This window comes from Struthio camelus, chromosome 5, assembly GCF_040807025.1.
Source record: "Struthio camelus isolate bStrCam1 chromosome 5, bStrCam1.hap1, whole genome shotgun sequence".
Lineage (NCBI taxonomy): Eukaryota > Metazoa > Chordata > Aves > Struthioniformes > Struthionidae > Struthio > Struthio camelus.
In genome coordinates, this window is record NC_090946.1 from 34,289,079 (window position 1) to 34,310,137 (window position 21,059).

Genomic DNA, 21,059 nt, shown 5'->3' on the forward strand with positions numbered 1-21,059 from the left:
CTTTAAATTGTCTTTTGTCTTTTTACTTGTGCACACAGAAGTGCTTATAAATGAATGTTTATAAACATTTAGTATTTTGTTTCTGAATGTAGTGGAGTGTTTGGGAAAGATTTCAGTGCTTTTTTTCAGCAGTGGTCTTAATTTTCATGAGAAAAAAAAAGTGTGAGAATTTCTGCTTAGGCAAATTTATATCTGCCTAAGTTTTAGGTTTTGCTGAAGTTAGTTTATTTTGCTTTGACTCTCTGCACTGATGACTTATTCCACATGGTGCATCGTATTCCAGCTGCCTTCTATGACCTGAGTGTGTATGCATGCTCCACAGGTTCAAATCTATGCAGTCTCTTATGAGAGACTCTTGTGGAAGGTTTTTTTTAATCTGTTCAATTATATTATAACTTTGTTGACTAATACTAACTTTTTGGTGGCAGTCATGGTGCTTTCCGATTTTTCCTGACTATTGCTTTTGAGCTCAGTTGTGGATATTCTAGCACGAATCTGAGAACTTACTGAATACTTAGCAAGCATGTTTTACATGTACTCAGACACCTACTATATTCTTTAGGTCCAGCATTACTCTCCAAGCTTGAGCTGTAGGGTTTTGTATCAGCTGTAATGATTTTGCACTACTTTTGCTATACACTGTTGTACTTCTGTTGCTTATTTTCCTTGATATCCTTGGGAAACTTTGCATCAGACAGAGTTTTTCTTCTACTGGATGTAAAGGGATCTGATAAGAAAATTAGTGAGACTAAGGTCAAGCTAGGCATGCATGTTTATTATCCTTTGTCTGTATGGGCACACACTAACAGTGCAGTAATAGCAGTAGAAGTAGAGCATGACCACCCACCGTTGAATCCTCCATTGTCCTAACAGCTGTGGACTCTCAACATGAAATGCTTCAGGAGATCTCCACACAACGTCATTGGAACCCATCCTATACAGACGAAGAGGAGCTGTATTCTAGCACTGCTGGCAGGGGTAAAGCAATTTAAATAATTCAGATAATATTCAGATTTATGACGTAATTCAGTGAAGTGCAACACTTACAGTGAAACTGATTGTACTTCCCATACCATTAGCCTCAGTTCAATATAATACCTTTATATTAGTTGTGCTGGAGCCCTCAGAGGTGTCATCTATAACATTCATCTGTCATTCCAAGTCTATCTTTTGTGTGTACCCTTCATTACTTGCCACTTTTCCCCATACCACTGGGATCTTTAAACGTGCGTTTCAGTAGCGTAGTATGACTAAGCAGAATGCAATATGTAACATGTTGGTGACCCAGCTTGGTGAGGAAAAAAAATCCCCTTTTTTTCTACTACAAAGTATCTGTTGTAAAATCTGAGGTCAAAAAAGGGAGCTGGTGATTCAAAAATATAAAAGGTTGTATTAATCATAATTTCTCAGTTAAACTAGGTCTCTGAAACAACAAGGTCTTGTTAGTTAGGGATATGACAAAACTGAATAGTGACCTCCTACTCTTTCCATTGCTTAGTACATATGCAAAACTGTAGGTTTACTTACAGAAACAGGGCAATATTTGAAAATTAGGTAGGTGGCAAATCTGCAGATAAAAAGTTCATATTGACTTGGGTAGATTCTTTACTGTAGGAAAGGAAGCAGTCAGAGGCTCAATGAGGAGAAAATATCTAGAACCACAAAAAAGTACAGTTGTTGTTGAATTTTTTTAATTCCTTCATTTGACACTTTACCTGGTGAAGTCTTTTTTGCTGCTTGTGTTTCTCTGGTGTGATTTTACATAGCTGGTTCTTTTTTTTTCCTGGATTTGACTCCTATTCCTTATATAATTGAGAGCACTGTTAATATTATTATTATCAGCTCTCCAAAGTTATTTTCTTCTTCTAGAGTTAGGAAAATGACTTTATTTCAGTGAGTCTTGTCTTATCTTCTCCAGTCTTATTGAACTTGCCTTGCATTCCTGCTTGTTACGGTTTGGGCACTAAAGGACTTACCTAGCTCTTGCTCGCTAGGAGTTCAGAGTGGCATGTTTAATAGAACATAGGATGCTTTTTCTGATGCCTTATTCATTGTGAGTTAATTAGTCTATAACATCAACTGCCAATAAGCAGAATACTGTAGTTTGATGATTAAGACATAAGGCCTTTATCAGACAATAAAGATGACCTTGCTCCCTTTCTGCACCATACATACAATTGGTTTTACGCAATATACCATAGAGACAAAAACTGAAGTTAATGGTAATGGTGGCACTAGTAATTTGGCAAATGTTAAGTTGAAATGCATCTAAGTGTTAAACTGTTGTCTTCAAGACACAGAAGACTCAACCTAAGATCTGTTATTGCTTGGCATTCATTTTGAATGGAATAGTAAACATAACAATCTGAACTGTGCTACGAAGGATAATATGCTACCTCCAGATGAATGTAAACATTTGAACGTTTTCCTACGGGTGTTAGTGTTTATATCCCAGTGAGATGTTGAAAACGTTTTCATGTTCCTCAAGCCAAAAAACCTTTGAAGGAAAGGCCAGTGCATTCACCAGCTATTTTTGCTATGTATGTAAATAAATTCCAGTTAAAATTTTCTTAAAAGCATAGCTGAATTTAAGCTTTGTTTTTAGGATATTTTAGCTATATTGCAGCACTTTACCCTCTTAAAGAGAGGGGCAAAACTGAGTAGTTGGAGGCACAGCTATGTGCATCTAGATTTGAGGACAGCCTGGAAATTGCATAAAATTAGATTATAGTGAAAAGAAATACATTTCAGTGGGATTTAGGCAAAGCTTTCTTATCCTTCTGTTAAAAAGAAAAAAGAAAACACATTTTCTGGATCCTGTGGTACTTCATGGACTTATGGGGTCTGCCTCCAAGAACTTGATTCCTTTCTTTCTGGGTTATGAAATGGTTGGGAGCAGTGAAGTGCTATACAATTGGCATCAGACAGGAAGAGTAATACTCAGCAGGAATTACATGCACTCTTACCAGCTCCACAGTTCAGGACCAAATTTTACATGGTTATCAGTATATGTTAGGTTTAATTAAACAAAAAATGAATTGCATTTGTGTGAGTGCCCTCCTTATGAACATTTCATTGTTTGAAATGTGAAGAAAAATACCCCTCCAGTTCTGTACTTCTTGGGAAACAGTTAGCGTAGGATTCCCTAACTGGTGGCTTATGGCCTATATAAAAGGTCCAGCTGATTCTTTGCATCCTCTAATTAAGGACCTTAATTTTACCATTAGTATTATAACTCATGGAAATGTTCACTACCCAATGCAAATATTTTTTAAATTGAGTTCTGATGCTTATTGTAGTATTATAGGCATTCTTTCTTTCCTGTTGTATCTTTTCAAAGCTTTTTAATGTTCATTAGGAAATCTCTTATGGTAGTGGTACTTCAAGTGATTTCTGACTGCATCTTCTGGTATGAAAACAAGAGGAAATTAACCAGTGCACAATGAGTTTATTGTATCAGTGAGAGCTTTAATTATTACTGAATATCAAAAGAAGCATGCTTTTCAGCTTCTGATATATGAATCTATTTCATTCATCCAACCAAATATTCGATTGTTACCAGAAGCAATGGCAATTTCCTTGGAAGCAGCCTTGTAATTGTGCAAAGAGATATTATCTCACAAGAGAAAGTTCATCATCTCTTTTTCTTTTACAAATCCAGAAGCCACAGTCTAAACAGCTAAATTAAGATAATAAATATGAATTAGATATGCAAGCTGTTGTTTCTGTGTGTTCTTCCACTACTTCTCCTATAGCCTTTTTCTGCCATTGGTAACCGGGACATTTTCTAGCAAACTTGTATCTTCTTCTTATCCTAGTAATACTTTTGTACGATAGACTTTTCAAAGGAGCTTTGGCTGTATCTTTCATTTCACACTAAATGCAACAATTAAAAAAAAAAACAACAAAAAACCCCCAACAACCCTTGTTGTGTAGACTGCAAAAATGAAGATGAAAATAATATGTCTGGGGTCAGATATTATGATCATTATTGATTCAATCATCATCTTATCAGCACTAGTCACAAATGAAAATGAAAAACGTGAAGGACCAACCCAACATCCACTATTACACAGTGTTCATCCTGGATGGATCAGTCAAGAACAAAGTCCCGCAAATACCACTGAGAGTAGTGAGCAACATGAATTTACTGTTCCAGGCGAAAATGATATCGAAAAGGAATCTTCTCATACAGGTAATATTAAAGGTCATGTTTTAGTTAGCAGGTTTTTTAACAAAGTTTTGCACTTTGAGGCCATAACAGAGGTTCTATGACTAAACCTGAGCAATGCAGAGCTGTAGGTTCTATTCTGTATTTTACAAATTATTCTATTCATTAGGCTCAGTCTTGGAGGTTTGTTTTTTCTCCCATTTGGATTGTGTGCCAAGACCTATAGTGCATTAATTCCATAACCACCTCTTACATGTTCTGTTCTGTGTCATGCAGCCACCAGATTTTATCAGGCTATGTATCAAGGTTATATCTGCAGGAAACAGTGAACATTTGAATTTTAATTTGAAAAACAGTAGTGTCTGTGTATTTTTCACATATTTGGGAGCTGTGATCACACCCTAGTTACAAATAAGTCAAGCAGCTTTTGTTAATATGACAATTTTAACTAAAAATAAGCTTCCAAAATATCTATTCACCCACTTCTGAACTATAGCAAGATGATACTGATGAAGAAGTAAAGAAAACAAAGCATAGTGTAGAATAAGAGAGACTTCCTTCCTCCATCAGTCAAAGAAATTGAAATGTAAAAGATCAGATTTTACTATAAAAGCAACAGCTGAAGAATAATATAAATTAGTTGCTGTTCCTGTGAGTGTATTATGTTTACCTATTAGTGACTGATGCGCTGTTCTAAGTACTGCCATCAGTGAATTTAACATAGTCATCACTAGCTCTTACTGTTTATCAAACTCAGGCCACTGAAGACAAGTATGTCATAGACATTATTTGGCATGGTGTATTATGTGAACCTATTCTGTCAACTAAATGCGATCTTATTAGCAAAAGTATTGGGTAGCTCACTGCTCTAGCAGTTCCTAAGCCCACATGTCTCAAAGGCAGCAACCCCAGATGTTTCATCAACACCCTTTAAACTCTGATGATATAGTACAGTGTATTACTGATTTATATAAATACTATACTATACTACAATAGCTAGTTGCAGTTAAAATTTCAACATGCTGTGGTAATTTTCTTCATGTTTTTTTTTTCCACTTGGGTTGGTGAGTTTTTTTAATTTTATACCTAAAGAAGATGAAGAAATTTTAAGGTTATATTACTCACAAGATTTGGTTACTCTTTTTCTGTAACTGTCTTCTGAAAGCTGCAGAATGGTTGATATGAATAGCATTTTATTTTTCTAACTAATTGCAGTATCAAATATTATCATTGAAGCGCTGTCTCATACATTCTGTGCACTGTTCACAAATCTGATGCATGTGCTAGCTCTCCCTTCTGCCAAACATCTTTTTTTTCCTGGAGAGGCTATAACTAATACGGCAGTGAAATTGTGAAGGGAAAAAATTGGATATAGTCAATATACTCCAATTCTGTGCTTAAAATCTTATTGACAGGGCAGATTCTTGCATTTATTTCTACCTTTGTTGTTCTTATGTCTGCATCAGTGGATATTGGTTTGACAGTCAACCAATACAAATTAATGAAAAGCAGCATGATCTGGGGAAATGTTTTTGAAAACCAATTTTAATTCTGCAAAGTATATGCTCAGTTTGAGGAAGAATTCAGTCCTACTGGTGACAGTACACAGCTTTTGTAAATATGAACCAGAATGAGAAGCAAATCTGCTTTACTTCTCTTTGCCATTAAATGTAGTAGACATGTGAGCAAGCCCTGTCATAGAGACAAGAACCGAAGAGGAGAATAATATGACAAATGGATCTTTATATACTGAGTTCATAATTGCTTCACCATCATCATAACAGCTATGGCCTCCAGTTATGGAGCCAAACAGAATGACTCAGCACAAGACCACCCACTGGTGTATCCAGGTTGGGACGAGGGAGATGATTATTCCACACGACCCACTGTAATGGATAGAATTATTTCTTCCAGAGAGAATGACCATGAAAGAGAGTCTTCCAGTACAGGTACCAGTAATAATATCAATTACATCTGTTTCATGACTTAAGTCTCTCAGGTGGTCTGTTCTGGAACAATACTGCATGATTTTGTACATCAACAAGTTTATACTTTTAATCTGTGAATATTTGTCCGGTGAAAGAGTGTTGTTTTCCTAGATTTTTTTTCAAAGTACTTATCCCTCTGGTTTGGGATCGCTATTAGAATGGTGAGAGAGAGGAGTTTACAAAATTAACATACAATTCTACCACGCATCCATGATATAGCACTTACGTTTTATGTCAATGAAGTATATTCTAAAAGCATGATATGAGAAACACATGGGTTCATTTGTGCTGAAGTAAGAGAAGGGGGAATTTTAATCCTTTATTATAGAGCTGCTGCTCAGAAAGTTTGTTTGATTTTGGGACAACATGTGACAAATCTCTGTCATGTCAAATTTCATGTAGAGTTTCCGTGTATTCTCTTGATGGTCTTTCTTGCATCTTCATTGTTGCTATCATAAACAACATTAGCTAATTATTCTGAAAAGCAAGGAAGCTTAGGTTAACAAGACAATGACAATGACAATGTCAAGACAAACAGAAAAACCTCTTTGCTTTTTATCTTTATGATCTAATTAGAATAGAAAAGATAAAGTGTACTCTGCATATAAGGAAGAGAAGTACAGAGTGGATGCTAGCTTCTGTAAACACCATACCACCATACCACAGAGTAACTCTAACAGGCAACCTTCTGCAGTAATTTTAAAACTTTAAGATAATTCTGAGAAGAAACCAATTTTTCCTCCTACCAGTAAGAACCACGAATTGCAGTAATTTTCTCTTGTTTGTCCCCGTTCACATAGTCTTGAGCAGCAAAGGGGCATGAGTGGTTGTGGAAAGGATTGTCTGCTGTCTGTAGTGATATCCATAAAGTAGAGCACGTTGTTGCAATGCTTGACGGTGGCACTGAAGTTGAGGAGCCGCGGTCAGCTTGTGATGCAGGTCAGGGAATTCCCCTGACTGCTGTCTTACTGTCCTTTCCCTGTGTCCACTGACTTTGGGACTCTTGTGGACTAAGGCACCAAGTGGATGAAAACAGCAAAGGAAAATAGCTGACTAAAAAGTTGAGACAGCAGTGATGATGTGTGGGAGGACAGGAGGTCTGCCTTGTCTTCCCCTTTGGTGGTGTGAGAAGGGCAGCAGCAGTGGAAGGGATCCTGGCTGAAAGGCAAGAGGAGACGCAAAGGTGACAGGAATGGGAGGGTCTTGGTAGCATACGCGTTGAATTCACAGCTGATTCAATCATCACCGTGACAGCTGTTACCTCTCCCGATGGTGCCCGTCACGAAGACCCAACTGAGCCACCTCTGCCTTCAGATAACGAACACGGACAGGGCACTGAAGGCGTCACACGTGCCACAAACACCCCCAGGGATGAGGTGCTCCATGGGCGGAATCCTGCTAGTAGGAACGAACCGGAGGATGAATCTCCACTGACGGGTACCAGTAAGCATAATGAGTCGTACTCATTTCGCCGCCCTGTGTGAAATGAGACATTATTTCTTCTGAATTCAGCTCCTCTCGCTGTCTTTCTTGTCTTGGGGGCTGCAGCGTTCTCACTGTGGACTTGCATTGTAGACGTCTCTGGTGGGATCTGGACTGTTGTTAAGGTGAATCTCTGGACTGGCTATAAGGGACTCCTTGCTGGTGTGTTTGGCGGTTTCTGTTCTTTGCCAAAGCATGTTTCTGGGTGGCCTCCTAACTGTTCTGCAAGGCATGCACTTTGGTGATTCTGAATTCCTAGTCCCGACCTCCTCAGTTGCGCAGAAGTGCGTTCAGGCTTGGTACGCTTTGCAGGGTGGTGACTGGCGTGGTGGAGGTGCTCTGGTGGGGCTTACCTGATGGCCTGCTCCCGTGAGTCAGCAGCGGCGCCATCACCAGTGAGTGGTGTCCTGGTGGTGAGGGGAAGGGCAATCACAGAAGAATCACGTCCCATAAATTCTGTGTTTGGTTCCTTTCTCCTCCTTGCTGGTGGAAAGCCAGGCAAGATCGTCATAGGTGCGGCTGCTCACTCCTGAGTTACGGGGTCCGTTTTTTGCTGCTGTGACCCCTTCTTCTGAAGGCCTTCCCCCTCCGTCCGTCACTGGGGTATGCGTCTGTTAACCAATGTCCCTCCAGCACGGCGAGCGCGTGTTGGTTAAGAGTCTCAGCAGGCGGTGACGGTGGAGGAGGAGGGGAAGGCTTTTGCGCCTTCTTTCCTACTGTGCTTTAGATCAGGAAGAAGGGAAGCGCTCTCTGGCTTGCTGTGGTGCAGGAAAGAGGAAAATGATGTGGGTGGTGGTTTGGTGAGGGTTGAGTTTTAAAGCTGACTGAGCCGTCGTCGTGGCAGTCACAGAGTCCACGGACGTTGTCAACCACGAAGAAGCAACCAAAGAGCCACTGGCACCCAGCGCTCAACCTGGAAGTGAAAGTGAACAAGCAACTACTGCGGATGGTTCCCATGTCAATTTCATACCTGCATTTTTTCCAGACACGGAGGAGGATCATCTTAACCGGTTACACACCCCTCCTCCTACCAGTAAGAACCACGAATTGCAGTAATTTTCTCTTGTTTGTCCCCGTTCACATAGTCTTGAGCAGCAAAGGGGCATGAGTGGTTGTGGAAAGGATTGTCTGCTGTCTGTAGTGATATCCATAAAGTAGAGCACGTTGTTGCAATGCTTGACGGTGGCACTGAAGTTGAGGAGCCGCGGTCAGCTTGTGATGCAGGTCAGGGAATTCCCCTGACTGCTGTCTTACTGTCCTTTCCCTGTGTCCACTGACTTTGGGACTCTTGTGGACTAAGGCACCAAGTGGATGAAAACAGCAAAGGAAAATAGCTGACTAAAAAGTTGAGACAGCAGTGATGATGTGTGGGAGGACAGGAGGTCTGCCTTGTCTTCCCCTTTGGTGGTGTGAGAAGGGCAGCAGCAGTGGAAGGGATCCTGGCTGAAAGGCAAGAGGAGACGCAAAGGTGACAGGAATGGGAGGGTCTTGGTAGCATACGCGTTGAATTCACAGCTGATTCAATCATCACCGTGACAGCTGTTACCTCTCCCGATGGTGCCCGTCACGAAGACCCAACTGAGCCACCTCTGCCTTCAGATAACGAACACGGACAGGGCACTGAAGGCGTCACACGTGCCACAAACACCCCCAGGGATGAGGTGCTCCATGGGCGGAATCCTGCTAGTAGGAACGAACCGGAGGATGAATCTCCACTGACGGGTACCAGTAAGCATAATGAGTCGTACTCATTTCGCCGCCCTGTGTGAAATGAGACATTATTTCTTCTGAATTCAGCTCCTCTCGCTGTCTTTCTTGTCTTGGGGGCTGCAGCGTTCTCACTGTGGACTTGCATTGTAGACGTCTCTGGTGGGATCTGGACTGTTGTTAAGGTGAATCTCTGGACTGGCTATAAGGGACTCCTTGCTGGTGTGTTTGGCGGTTTCTGTTCTTTGCCAAAGCATGTTTCTGGGTGGCCTCCTAACTGTTCTGCAAGGCATGCACTTTGGTGATTCTGAATTCCTAGTCCCGACCTCCTCAGTTGCGCAGAAGTGCGTTCAGGCTTGGTACGCTTTGCAGGGTGGTGACTGGCGTGGTGGAGGTGCTCTGGTGGGGCTTACCTGATGGCCTGCTCCCGTGAGTCAGCAGCGGCGCCATCACCAGTGAGTGGTGTCCTGGTGGTGAGGGGAAGGGCAATCACAGAAGAATCACGTCCCATAAATTCTGTGTTTGGTTCCTTTCTCCTCCTTGCTGGTGGAAAGCCAGGCAAGATCGTCATAGGTGCGGCTGCTCACTCCTGAGTTACGGGGTCCGTTTTTTGCTGCTGTGACCCCTTCTTCTGAAGGCCTTCCCCCTCCGTCCGTCACTGGGGTATGCGTCTGTTAACCAATGTCCCTCCAGCACGGCGAGCGCGTGTTGGTTAAGAGTCTCAGCAGGCGGTGACGGTGGAGGAGGAGGGGAAGGCTTTTGCGCCTTCTTTCCTACTGTGCTTTAGATCAGGAAGAAGGGAAGCGCTCTCTGGCTTGCTGTGGTGCAGGAAAGAGGAAAATGATGTGGGTGGTGGTTTGGTGAGGGTTGAGTTTTAAAGCTGACTGAGCCGTCGTCGTGGCAGTCACAGAGTCCACGGACGTTGTCAACCACGAAGAAGCAACCAAAGAGCCACTGGCACCCAGCGCTCAACCTGGAAGTGAAAGTGAACAAGCAACTACTGCGGATGGTTCCCATGTCAATTTCATACCTGCATTTTTTCCAGACACGGAGGAGGATCATCTTAACCGGTTACACACCCCTCCTCCTACCAGTAAGAACCACGAATTGCAGTAATTTTCTCTTGTTTGTCCCCGTTCACATAGTCTTGAGCAGCAAAGGGGCATGAGTGGTTGTGGAAAGGATTGTCTGCTGTCTGTAGTGATATCCATAAAGTAGAGCACGTTGTTGCAATGCTTGACGGTGGCACTGAAGTTGAGGAGCCGCGGTCAGCTTGTGATGCAGGTCAGGGAATTCCCCTGACTGCTGTCTTACTGTCCTTTCCCTGTGTCCACTGACTTTGGGACTCTTGTGGACTAAGGCACCAAGTGGATGAAAACAGCAAAGGAAAATAGCTGACTAAAAAGTTGAGACAGCAGTGATGATGTGTGGGAGGACAGGAGGTCTGCCTTGTCTTCCCCTTTGGTGGTGTGAGAAGGGCAGCAGCAGTGGAAGGGATCCTGGCTGAAAGGCAAGAGGAGACGCAAAGGTGACAGGAATGGGAGGGTCTTGGTAGCATACGCGTTGAATTCACAGCTGATTCAATCATCACCGTGACAGCTGTTACCTCTCCCGATGGTGCCCGTCACGAAGACCCAACTGAGCCACCTCTGCCTTCAGATAACGAACACGGACAGGGCACTGAAGGCGTCACACGTGCCACAAACACCCCCAGGGATGAGGTGCTCCATGGGCGGAATCCTGCTAGTAGGAACGAACCGGAGGATGAATCTCCACTGACGGGTACCAGTAAGCATAATGAGTCGTACTCATTTCGCCGCCCTGTGTGAAATGAGACATTATTTCTTCTGAATTCAGCTCCTCTCGCTGTCTTTCTTGTCTTGGGGGCTGCAGCGTTCTCACTGTGGACTTGCATTGTAGACGTCTCTGGTGGGATCTGGACTGTTGTTAAGGTGAATCTCTGGACTGGCTATAAGGGACTCCTTGCTGGTGTGTTTGGCGGTTTCTGTTCTTTGCCAAAGCATGTTTCTGGGTGGCCTCCTAACTGTTCTGCAAGGCATGCACTTTGGTGATTCTGAATTCCTAGTCCCGACCTCCTCAGTTGCGCAGAAGTGCGTTCAGGCTTGGTACGCTTTGCAGGGTGGTGACTGGCGTGGTGGAGGTGCTCTGGTGGGGCTTACCTGATGGCCTGCTCCCGTGAGTCAGCAGCGGCGCCATCACCAGTGAGTGGTGTCCTGGTGGTGAGGGGAAGGGCAATCACAGAAGAATCACGTCCCATAAATTCTGTGTTTGGTTCCTTTCTCCTCCTTGCTGGTGGAAAGCCAGGCAAGATCGTCATAGGTGCGGCTGCTCACTCCTGAGTTACGGGGTCCGTTTTTTGCTGCTGTGACCCCTTCTTCTGAAGGCCTTCCCCCTCCGTCCGTCACTGGGGTATGCGTCTGTTAACCAATGTCCCTCCAGCACGGCGAGCGCGTGTTGGTTAAGAGTCTCAGCAGGCGGTGACGGTGGAGGAGGAGGGGAAGGCTTTTGCGCCTTCTTTCCTACTGTGCTTTAGATCAAGAAGAAGGGAAGCGCTCTCTGGCTTGCTGTGGTGCAGGAAAGAGGAAAATGATGTGGGTGGTGGTTTGGTGAGGGTTGAGTTTTAAAGCTGACTGAGCCGTCGTCGTGGCAGTCACAGAGTCCACGGACGTTGTCAACCACGAAGAAGCAACCAAAGAGCCACTGGCACCCAGCGCTCAACCTGGAAGTGAAAGTGAACAAGCAACTACTGCGGATGGTTCCCATGTCAATTTCATACCTGCATTTTTTCCAGACACGGAGGAGGATCATCTTAACCGGTTACACACCCCTCCTCCTACCAGTAAGAACCACGAATTGCAGTAATTTTCTCTTGTTTGTCCCCGTTCACATAGTCTTGAGCAGCAAAGGGGCATGAGTGGTTGTGGAAAGGATTGTCTGCTGTCTGTAGTGATATCCATAAAGTAGAGCACGTTGTTGCAATGCTTGACGGTGGCACTGAAGTTGAGGAGCCGCGGTCAGCTTGTGATGCAGGTCAGGGAATTCCCCTGACTGCTGTCTTACTGTCCTTTCCCTGTGTCCACTGACTTTGGGACTCTTGTGGACTAAGGCACCAAGTGGATGAAAACAGCAAAGGAAAATAGCTGACTAAAAAGTTGAGACAGCAGTGATGATGTGTGGGAGGACAGGAGGTCTGCCTTGTCTTCCCCTTTGGTGGTGTGAGAAGGGCAGCAGCAGTGGAAGGGATCCTGGCTGAAAGGCAAGAGGAGACGCAAAGGTGACAGGAATGGGAGGGTCTTGGTAGCATACGCGTTGAATTCACAGCTGATTCAATCATCACCGTGACAGCTGTTACCTCTCCCGATGGTGCCCGTCACGAAGACCCAACTGAGCCACCTCTGCCTTCAGATAACGAACACGGACAGGGCACTGAAGGCGTCACACGTGCCACAAACACCCCCAGGGATGAGGTGCTCCATGGGCGGAATCCTGCTAGTAGGAACGAACCGGAGGATGAATCTCCACTGACGGGTACCAGTAAGCATAATGAGTCGTACTCATTTCGCCGCCCTGTGTGAAATGAGACATTATTTCTTCTGAATTCAGCTCCTCTCGCTGTCTTTCTTGTCTTGGGGGCTGCAGCGTTCTCACTGTGGACTTGCATTGTAGACGTCTCTGGTGGGATCTGGACTGTTGTTAAGGTGAATCTCTGGACTGGCTATAAGGGACTCCTTGCTGGTGTGTTTGGCGGTTTCTGTTCTTTGCCAAAGCATGTTTCTGGGTGGCCTCCTAACTGTTCTGCAAGGCATGCACTTTGGTGATTCTGAATTCCTAGTCCCGACCTCCTCAGTTGCGCAGAAGTGCGTTCAGGCTTGGTACGCTTTGCAGGGTGGTGACTGGCGTGGTGGAGGTGCTCTGGTGGGGCTTACCTGATGGCCTGCTCCCGTGAGTCAGCAGCGGCGCCATCACCAGTGAGTGGTGTCCTGGTGGTGAGGGGAAGGGCAATCACAGAAGAATCACGTCCCATAAATTCTGTGTTTGATTCCTTTCTCCTCCTTGCTGGTGGAAAGCCAGGCAAGATCGTCATAGGTGCGGCTGCTCACTCCTGAGTTACGGGGTCCGTTTTTTGCTGCTGTGACCCCTTCTTCTGAAGGCCTTCCCCCTCCGTCCGTCACTGGGGTATGCGTCTGTTAACCAATGTCCCTCCAGCACGGCGAGCGCGTGTTGGTTAAGAGTCTCAGCAGGCGGTGACGGTGGAGGAGGAGGGGAAGGCTTTTGCGCCTTCTTTCCTACTGTGCTTTAGATCAGGAAGAAGGGAAGCGCTCTCTGGCTTGCTGTGGTGCAGGAAAGAGGAAAATGATGTGGGTGGTGGTTTGGTGAGGGTTGAGTTTTAAAGCTGACTGAGCCGTCGTCGTGGCAGTCACAGAGTCCACGGACGTTGTCAACCACGAAGAAGCAACCAAAGAGCCACTGGCACCCAGCGCTCAACCTGGAAGTGAAAGTGAACAAGCAACTACTGCGGATGGTTCCCATGTCAATTTCATACCTGCATTTTTTCCAGACACGGAGGAGGATCATCTTAACCGGTTACACACCCCTCCTCCTACCAGTAAGAACCATAAGTTACAATTAATCTTTTATTGATAGGTCAGGTATTTTTTTGGAATATGATGGTACTCTAAAAATGTTTATTGTAATTTTTTTTGTGGTTTAGACTCCTTTTTGATGTTGCTTTTTGTTTTTTTTATTGACATTTCTAGATGTGTTTATAATTTTGTAAGGTGGCTTTTGGTGGAAGTTTTTTCCTGGCCAAAGAGTGAATTTTGATGAAGAGAATGAGTAGTATTGTTTTTCAAATTACCTCTTAGTTTCTGTTATCTTTATGTAATTACACTACCAGAAACCTGAACAAGCGCTTCTAAACTTTTTCCTCGGGGCTATACGTGACCTGTTAGCGTTTTTTCTTCCTGTTTGATGACCACAGATCCCAGCTATGCAACACTTAACTGTCTGTCACTTTTTCCTCCCTCCACATTCCCTATTTATGAGGTGAACGTGTATGATAAAAGGTAATTCTCTGAGTGGCCTTTTTTCCTAGGTATATTTGCTGTTGGTATCTTGACAGTGAATAATGATAGCTATTTGTACTAGTTTATAACTGATATTTGTGAACAACTTTTTTTGTGAAGGGTAGTTTTTTTAGTAGAGTTAGTACAGTTAACAGTAGCAATGTTTATTTATCGCACTACAAATTCCCTTTTTCCTTGTGGTCACGTGCTAATAATGTGGGAAATGAAGGGGCTTTTCCTTGTTCTCAAATGTACTTTTTGTACAAATCACCATCCTAACAGTAAGCTTTTTTCCATATCCTACTTCTCATACACACTAATCCAAATAATATTTTCCTGCTCTTTCCTGGAGGTTAGTGGCACTGTGCCAGAGTAGATTTTGGCCAATACTCTGTGTTTTCTCTTTGCATATAAGCAAGATTATGTACCCATGTATTTACAACATTATTGAGTAAACACTTTAAAGGTAATTCTTTTATTATTAATAGTTAAGAATTATAATTTGTATCCAGTGAACACATTACTTTTTGAAGGATTTGAGTAAAAAAGGGGATTTGATGTTATAGTCAAGAAGTGTTTCTACTTTTGTCTGCTTTCTCTTTTCACTTTTATCTTGGCATAAGTCCACTAAATTTGATTGATTCTGTTTTAATTAGCATTAATTAATGTTATCTCATACATCATAAGGTTGAATTTGGCCTACATTTTTTTCAGAATTTTATATAAAGTCAGTAAAATAAACCCAATCAAAACTGCCTGAGTTGCAGTATTTTAACAAAGGCACAGTAGTATAAATGCAATATATGTATTTGATACAATTTCCCTGGTAAGATCAATCAATTTTTAATAACTGTTTCCTCCTACAACAAACTCTTTCTTGACTTCCTTCCCCTAAGCGCTTAATTAGTCCAAACTGTCTCTCTATTTTACCGTGCAGATATTACATGCTATGAAAAAATGCCAGTTACCTTTCTCTTTTAAGCCTATAAAACCTGTAAGAACTGGTTTCAAGATCATTTTCAAGGTGAATATCTGTGTAGAATCTCTGCAATGTCAATGCCCTGGCAAAGGTTCATAAGGCCATCTTCCCCAAACTCTTCCATTTTATTAATTTATCTTCTGTTGGTGTTCTTTAAAAACACAATACAAGGAAGTTACTAGGACAATACCATCATCACAGAAAGTGTTTATTTATTGAGGAATGCTTTCATTTGTAATGTTGCCACATATAGTTCTAATGTAATGTAAAAGATTTATTAATGTATTGATAGACTGTATTTAAAGGCCTTCTCTGAACAGATGAATTGCTCAATGTACTACGCTTTCTTTCGCTTGCTTTTTCTGTACAGCAGTGCTTAAGCTGTGGTCTGACTAATGACTGATCTTTTGTCCAAGCGTCACAGTGGAATAATGAATCGATCCACGGGAGGAACCCAAAAAGTAACTCAAAAAGAGAAAATACAACAGCATAACTTCAAAATGAAGTTTAGAGAGTTTCTTAGGATCCCTTTCTGCCTCCTGGAAGCACATCCCCTGGCTGAGAACACGACGGACGTAACGGCATCCCGCGTGCTGTCCGGGCGTAGGGGAGGAGAGGGTGGAGACAGCCGTTCTGTGAGCGCAAGGGTCTTTAATCAACATCTGCGTATCTATCTAAGGGGCTTTCCAGTTGCAGAAGCTGTGCCATTTCTCAAGGATGATATAAAGCACCTTAAAAAAATCCACTGACATGTTTGATAGACAATTCAGTATTTTTGTCTTAGTCAGCTTTCTTGGAGACCAGCTCTGATCCCTTAGTTGCTGAAATTAGTGGTGAGATAGCACAAAACAGCTCATCAGTCAATAAGTTTCTTGTTGATAAAAAATAAAATGAGAACATCTGGAAGATTCATAAACTACTTGTTGGCTAACTAGCAGCAGGAAAAATGTGCTGCTTAGTTCTGTATTTGCCAGCTGCTATTAGGAAGTGAGATCAGAGGTGCTGACTAGAGTTGGAATGGGTGTTAAAGAACAAGAAAAAGAACTTTACTTTTGATTGGAGTAAGCACTTAATTTGCTCTATCAGAGTCTGGAAGAATTCAGAGAGATGAAGAACTGTAATATGGCTTGTGTAGTGACAATAAAGATACTTTTAGTAGTTTCATTTGGGACCTGGGATATCCATATGGGAACAGAGTGGGCCAGAAATAATACTGTAGTCACATTAAAGTTCAAGGGGTGTGGCCATCACAGCAGATAACTGAAACTCAAAGTGTGCATTTGGATTTAAGATTTTAGAAACAAATTGCACAGCATATTCAAAGGGGCAGAGGGATTCATATGCAGGTTTACAGGGAGAATTTTTTGCTGTTAGGAAACATATTTTGATTTTTCACAGTCCTCTTCATGTACAAAGCTATCAAATTTTAAACCATCCAGAGAACTACACTTCTGTTTTATGGGCACATTGAAGTTTTAGAAATTTAGCTTCATTTATCCTATGTAGGAATAAAAATAAAAGTTTAAAAAATTCTCCAAAGTGATTATTTTCAGTTTTTTTAAAAAGTTACATTTTCTTTTTTCTCTCTACATGTTCTTTTTTGCATTCTATTTTTTTCCCGTGGATCAGGCAAGACATTTAACCATATATGTCAAAAACATCTTTCAAAAAATCTGCCAAAATTTGGATGCCCTTACATTCTTCCTAGAAAATTTCTAGGCAGTTCTAATCACATTTTGGTTCATAGAACTGTATCACAGTTAAAAAAGAAACATATGAGAGGGGAAAACCATGAACTGTGTTATTCAAAGTACTAAAACTAACCATAGTTCATATGAGTATGAATATAGTCTACGCAAAAGTTTTCGGTATAAATACTTTTTAATGACCTCAATGTGAACTTCCTAGAAATATTTTTTGTTATTTAATAAATATTTTAAATTGTGAAAGCTATATCCTAGGTACCTTACTGTTAAATACTCACTGGACATATTGGGCCTAAGGGATATTTTTGTTCTTTAGGATCTACATCCAGTGTATATGGCAATAAAGGACCACATATGGGAGATTATGAATCCACTCCTTTCCCTGGACAGACCACAACAACAATAAATTCGCAACCAAGATCGGCCCAGGTACCAGGTAAGTTTTCACATTTTTCATTTCTTTTCCAGGTTTTCATTTCTTTTTATGATTTAAGCACAGAATTGTGTTAATATGAACTGAAGCAAGAGAGGAAAAGGTAGGTCAAGTACAGTTGTTCAGGTTTTGTTCTGAAACAGATAATACTGAGCATTTTCATTAGTAGTCTCAAGAATGTAGCATATTGTAACTTATAAAACTTTCCAATTATATCAAGATGAGAGAAATCGTATGCATTTTGGAGAACAGGATTAAGATTTAATTAATTTTGATAAGTTGATCTGAAATCAATTAGATGAAATTCAGTAAAGATATAATATGAAGTATCGTATCCGTGAGAACGTTCAGTGAAAGCGACAGCTGAGACAACGATATTACAGAAAAAGACCTGCAGATTAAAATGGAGCAGAAATAACTAACACCATGATATCATTGCAAAAAAATGCAAGTACATTCTGGGATATATTAATAGTAAAATCTTTTGTAAGACACAGAGGGTAACTATTCCACTTTACTTGGGCCTGGCAAGTCTGGAGCTGCAGTACTGTGTTCACTGCAAGACATTGCATTTTATTAATCAAATAGAAAAAGCAGAGACGACCACAAAGATAACTTTCAAAGAGGTAAGCTTTGAGGCAAGTTCAGAAGAACTCATATTTAGAGAAGAATGAAGGGAGATGTGAGATGAGTAAAAGAGTGTTTATCAGCTTTTACCACGGAGTAACAGTAATTAGCCAATTAAAAGAAGTAATTTGTTGCATATGAAACATGGAAGACTTGTTCAATTAGACTTATTTCAAATGCAAAAGAAAAAAGGGTTAACTATTAGGAGAGGATCTCTGTCTATGATGGTAGTAAAGCATAAAGAATAGACTACTGGGAAGGCTGTGAATTTTCCATTATTCAAAATCTTAAGAGCAAGTGAAACATCTCAAGCGTGTTCTTACTGATCCTGTTTCACTGGAGTGAAACGTAAGTGATGTGACCTCTTAGAGACCCTTCCAGTTTTGCCTCTTTATTATGACTTTGTAGTTCCTTTGTTCAGGATTTGCTCTCAAAATGCCTACTAAAATAAGATTTTAAAGGGAAAAAAATGAAGGTAGACATTTCACTCTACGTTAAAGTCACCCTACTTTTGTATCCAGGATTACAGATGTCTCAGTAAGCCTGTCATAGGTCTTGGAATAAATCAGTGATACAACTCTTTTCCACCTGTGCTGACCAAAGTACAGTGCTTACAGGTGTTAACAGTGATTAGGTATTTCATCTGCATTGGCCTGATTGTAGCTGAATGCTCTTTTTAATAGCGTACTCAGTGAGACTGCTAATAAAGTATTTGCTATGTGCGGGAGCACTTTGTAAAATGAAAAAACATTCATGCAAGCTAGGGAAAAAAAATGGCAGTATAAATGAATGTAAAAGCGTTTGTGTCCTTGCAGTTCTGTGACATGACAAAACTGTATGAGATATATTAACGGGTTCCCTTCCCCTCCCTCAATTTTACCCACAGAATGGTTGATTATAGTTGCTGCTCTTGTGGCACTGGGGTTGATTCTTGCAGTCTGCATCGCTGTTAACAGTCGGAGAAGGTAAGGAAGTCCTGTACTTTTTCAAAACATGTTGCTTCTTTACTTTCCTCCTTGAGAGGCTTCACAGCTTCATGCAAGACCAGAGTAGTGTAACATAGGAAAGAGCTTCCACTGCAGAGATCTGTAAGTTGAGGCCCCAGTGCAGCACAGGTCACAGATGAGACTTTACACACGTGGAATCACTTTAAGGCAGTAGCTGCATAAAGAAATACGTTAGTCTTTATTTGTAGATAGAAACTGAATCAGAGCAGAGAGAAGTAACTATTCTCTATCTATAACTTATTAATAGACAGATCCTATTCACTGAGAAGAAAAGTGTGTTATATGGGCTGAGCTGAATATAATCCTCTACCATTAACAGACTGTTGTCCACAGGGACAGAGGTACTGTGTGAAAGGCTATATCAGAGAATTGCAGGCATACGATTAATTTGTTCCTTCCAAACCAAAGGCAGCATCACAGCTGGCAGTCACAGGAGTAAGAACTGTGGGGCTGGGCAGCTGCTGGGGGGGGAATTCACCTGCAGGTAATAAGGGGTTTTGCTGTCAGCAGCTGCTTTAACTCTGCTGCAGAGACTTGAAGAACTGGAAGCTGCAGTGATTTGTGCAAGGTTAGCCAGAAGTCTGCGGAAGAGTAGTCTAAAGAGTAGGCAATGAGGTTCTGGGCTCTCTTCTCTAGTGGCTGTTCTGATGTCACTTCTCGATTGTCAGAAACAGCTTATTGCTACTTGAATGTTAAACTTGAACTTCTTACCGGAGTAAATATATCCTATGTGGATAGTTTTGTTCAGGAAGCAGTGAGCAAGTTTTTTGCTGGTTTGCTGGTTGCAGGAAAGCACGCATTAGTCCTTCTGCAAGAGAGGGTCAGGTACTCCAAAGCCTGACTTGGGTGCTAGACTAAAGCACTCACCCTAGTGAGGGAGCACCCCAACTAGTCCCTGCCTCTGACACAGAAAGCTTCTCTGAGGCAAGGAAGTCCAAACTGAATGCATCCTACAGGCCAAAGTGTCAGATGGAGTAAACTAATATGGTCTTACTGAAGAAGGTGGTGAGATGCCTCCTAGCACGTTGTCGCTGTGATTGTATCCACGATATCTATGCTTCTCTGACAGAGTTATTGGAGACATGCTAAAATAAGATATCAAGCTCATGGTGAGACAGAATAAACTACAGCTTTCTTTCCATTAAGTGATTCTGGAGTTACATAGTCTGAATAGTATGGCTTACTGATTTACGTGCTACTCTGTTATGTCTATGAAAGCAGAGACTGCCATTGTTTCTTCCCTTCCAACCCAGCATTGCCATAGAAACAGCCAAACAGCACTCGTATGACTGAATATGGATTGCTTCATTTCTCATCAGATGCTATCTCAAAGCTATAAATCATATGCTAGATATTGTTAATGGAAAAATCTGTTTTTTACTTAGCACTTACATGCAACTGGGAGCAAGACGAAAAGAGAGAAAGTGCACATGGGTGTATGTATGCATACAGATTTGTGGATTAGACCCTAGCAATATGTGTTAATCACTGTGAGGAAAATTTTTGGAAGCAGAGACATAGTCTGAGATGCTTGAAACAAGATTTTTTTCATTTCACTTTAACAGGATCCAAGTAATAATGTGGATAAATTAAGGATCCTGTGTTCATCTATTCTGATCAGTGCTAATGTGCTGAAAATTCACAGAGAGGTAGTTGCTGTGCAGTAAGCGTACTGTATGTGAATGTCAACTAATATGAAACTAACACTACAGCTGTACCACAACAGAGTTTGGAGTTTGGAAAAGAGGATGATTGAACATTTCGGTGTTAGCTGAGCAGTAACTTGAGAAAATTGTAAGCATTACAATTTATCAAAAACAGGAGAATTATCATTTTTTTGGTTGGTAGAATGATATCAGTTATGCCATTTTC

At 41.8% G+C, this 21,059-nt stretch overlaps 1 protein-coding gene across 26 annotated transcripts in view; it reads left to right on the forward strand.

Moving 5' to 3' along the window:
• CD44 (CD44 molecule (IN blood group)) overlaps positions 1-21,059 on the forward strand; it is a 61,377-nt gene that overhangs the window by 37,245 nt on the left and 3,073 nt on the right. For 3 of the 26 annotated variants that reach the window (XM_068945475.1, XM_068945477.1, XM_068945484.1), the window contains 13 exons: positions 874-978; positions 4,016-4,195; positions 5,956-6,120; positions 7,414-7,602; positions 8,486-8,674; positions 9,181-9,369; positions 10,253-10,441; positions 10,948-11,136; positions 12,020-12,208; positions 12,715-12,903; positions 13,787-13,975; positions 17,437-17,556; positions 19,067-19,145. In XM_068945475.1, coding sequence (XP_068801576.1) covers positions 874-978; positions 4,016-4,195; positions 5,956-6,120; positions 7,414-7,602; positions 8,486-8,674; positions 9,181-9,369; positions 10,253-10,441; positions 10,948-11,136; positions 12,020-12,208; positions 12,715-12,903; positions 13,787-13,975; positions 17,437-17,556; positions 19,067-19,145 — 2,161 coding nt within the window. The remainder of the gene's footprint in view (positions 1-873; positions 979-4,015; positions 4,196-5,955; positions 6,121-7,413; positions 7,603-8,485; positions 8,675-9,180; positions 9,370-10,252; positions 10,442-10,947; positions 11,137-12,019; positions 12,209-12,714; positions 12,904-13,786; positions 13,976-17,436; positions 17,557-19,066; positions 19,146-21,059) is intronic. The other 23 variants (XM_068945463.1, XM_068945462.1, XM_068945470.1 and 20 more) reach the window with 22 other exon arrangements.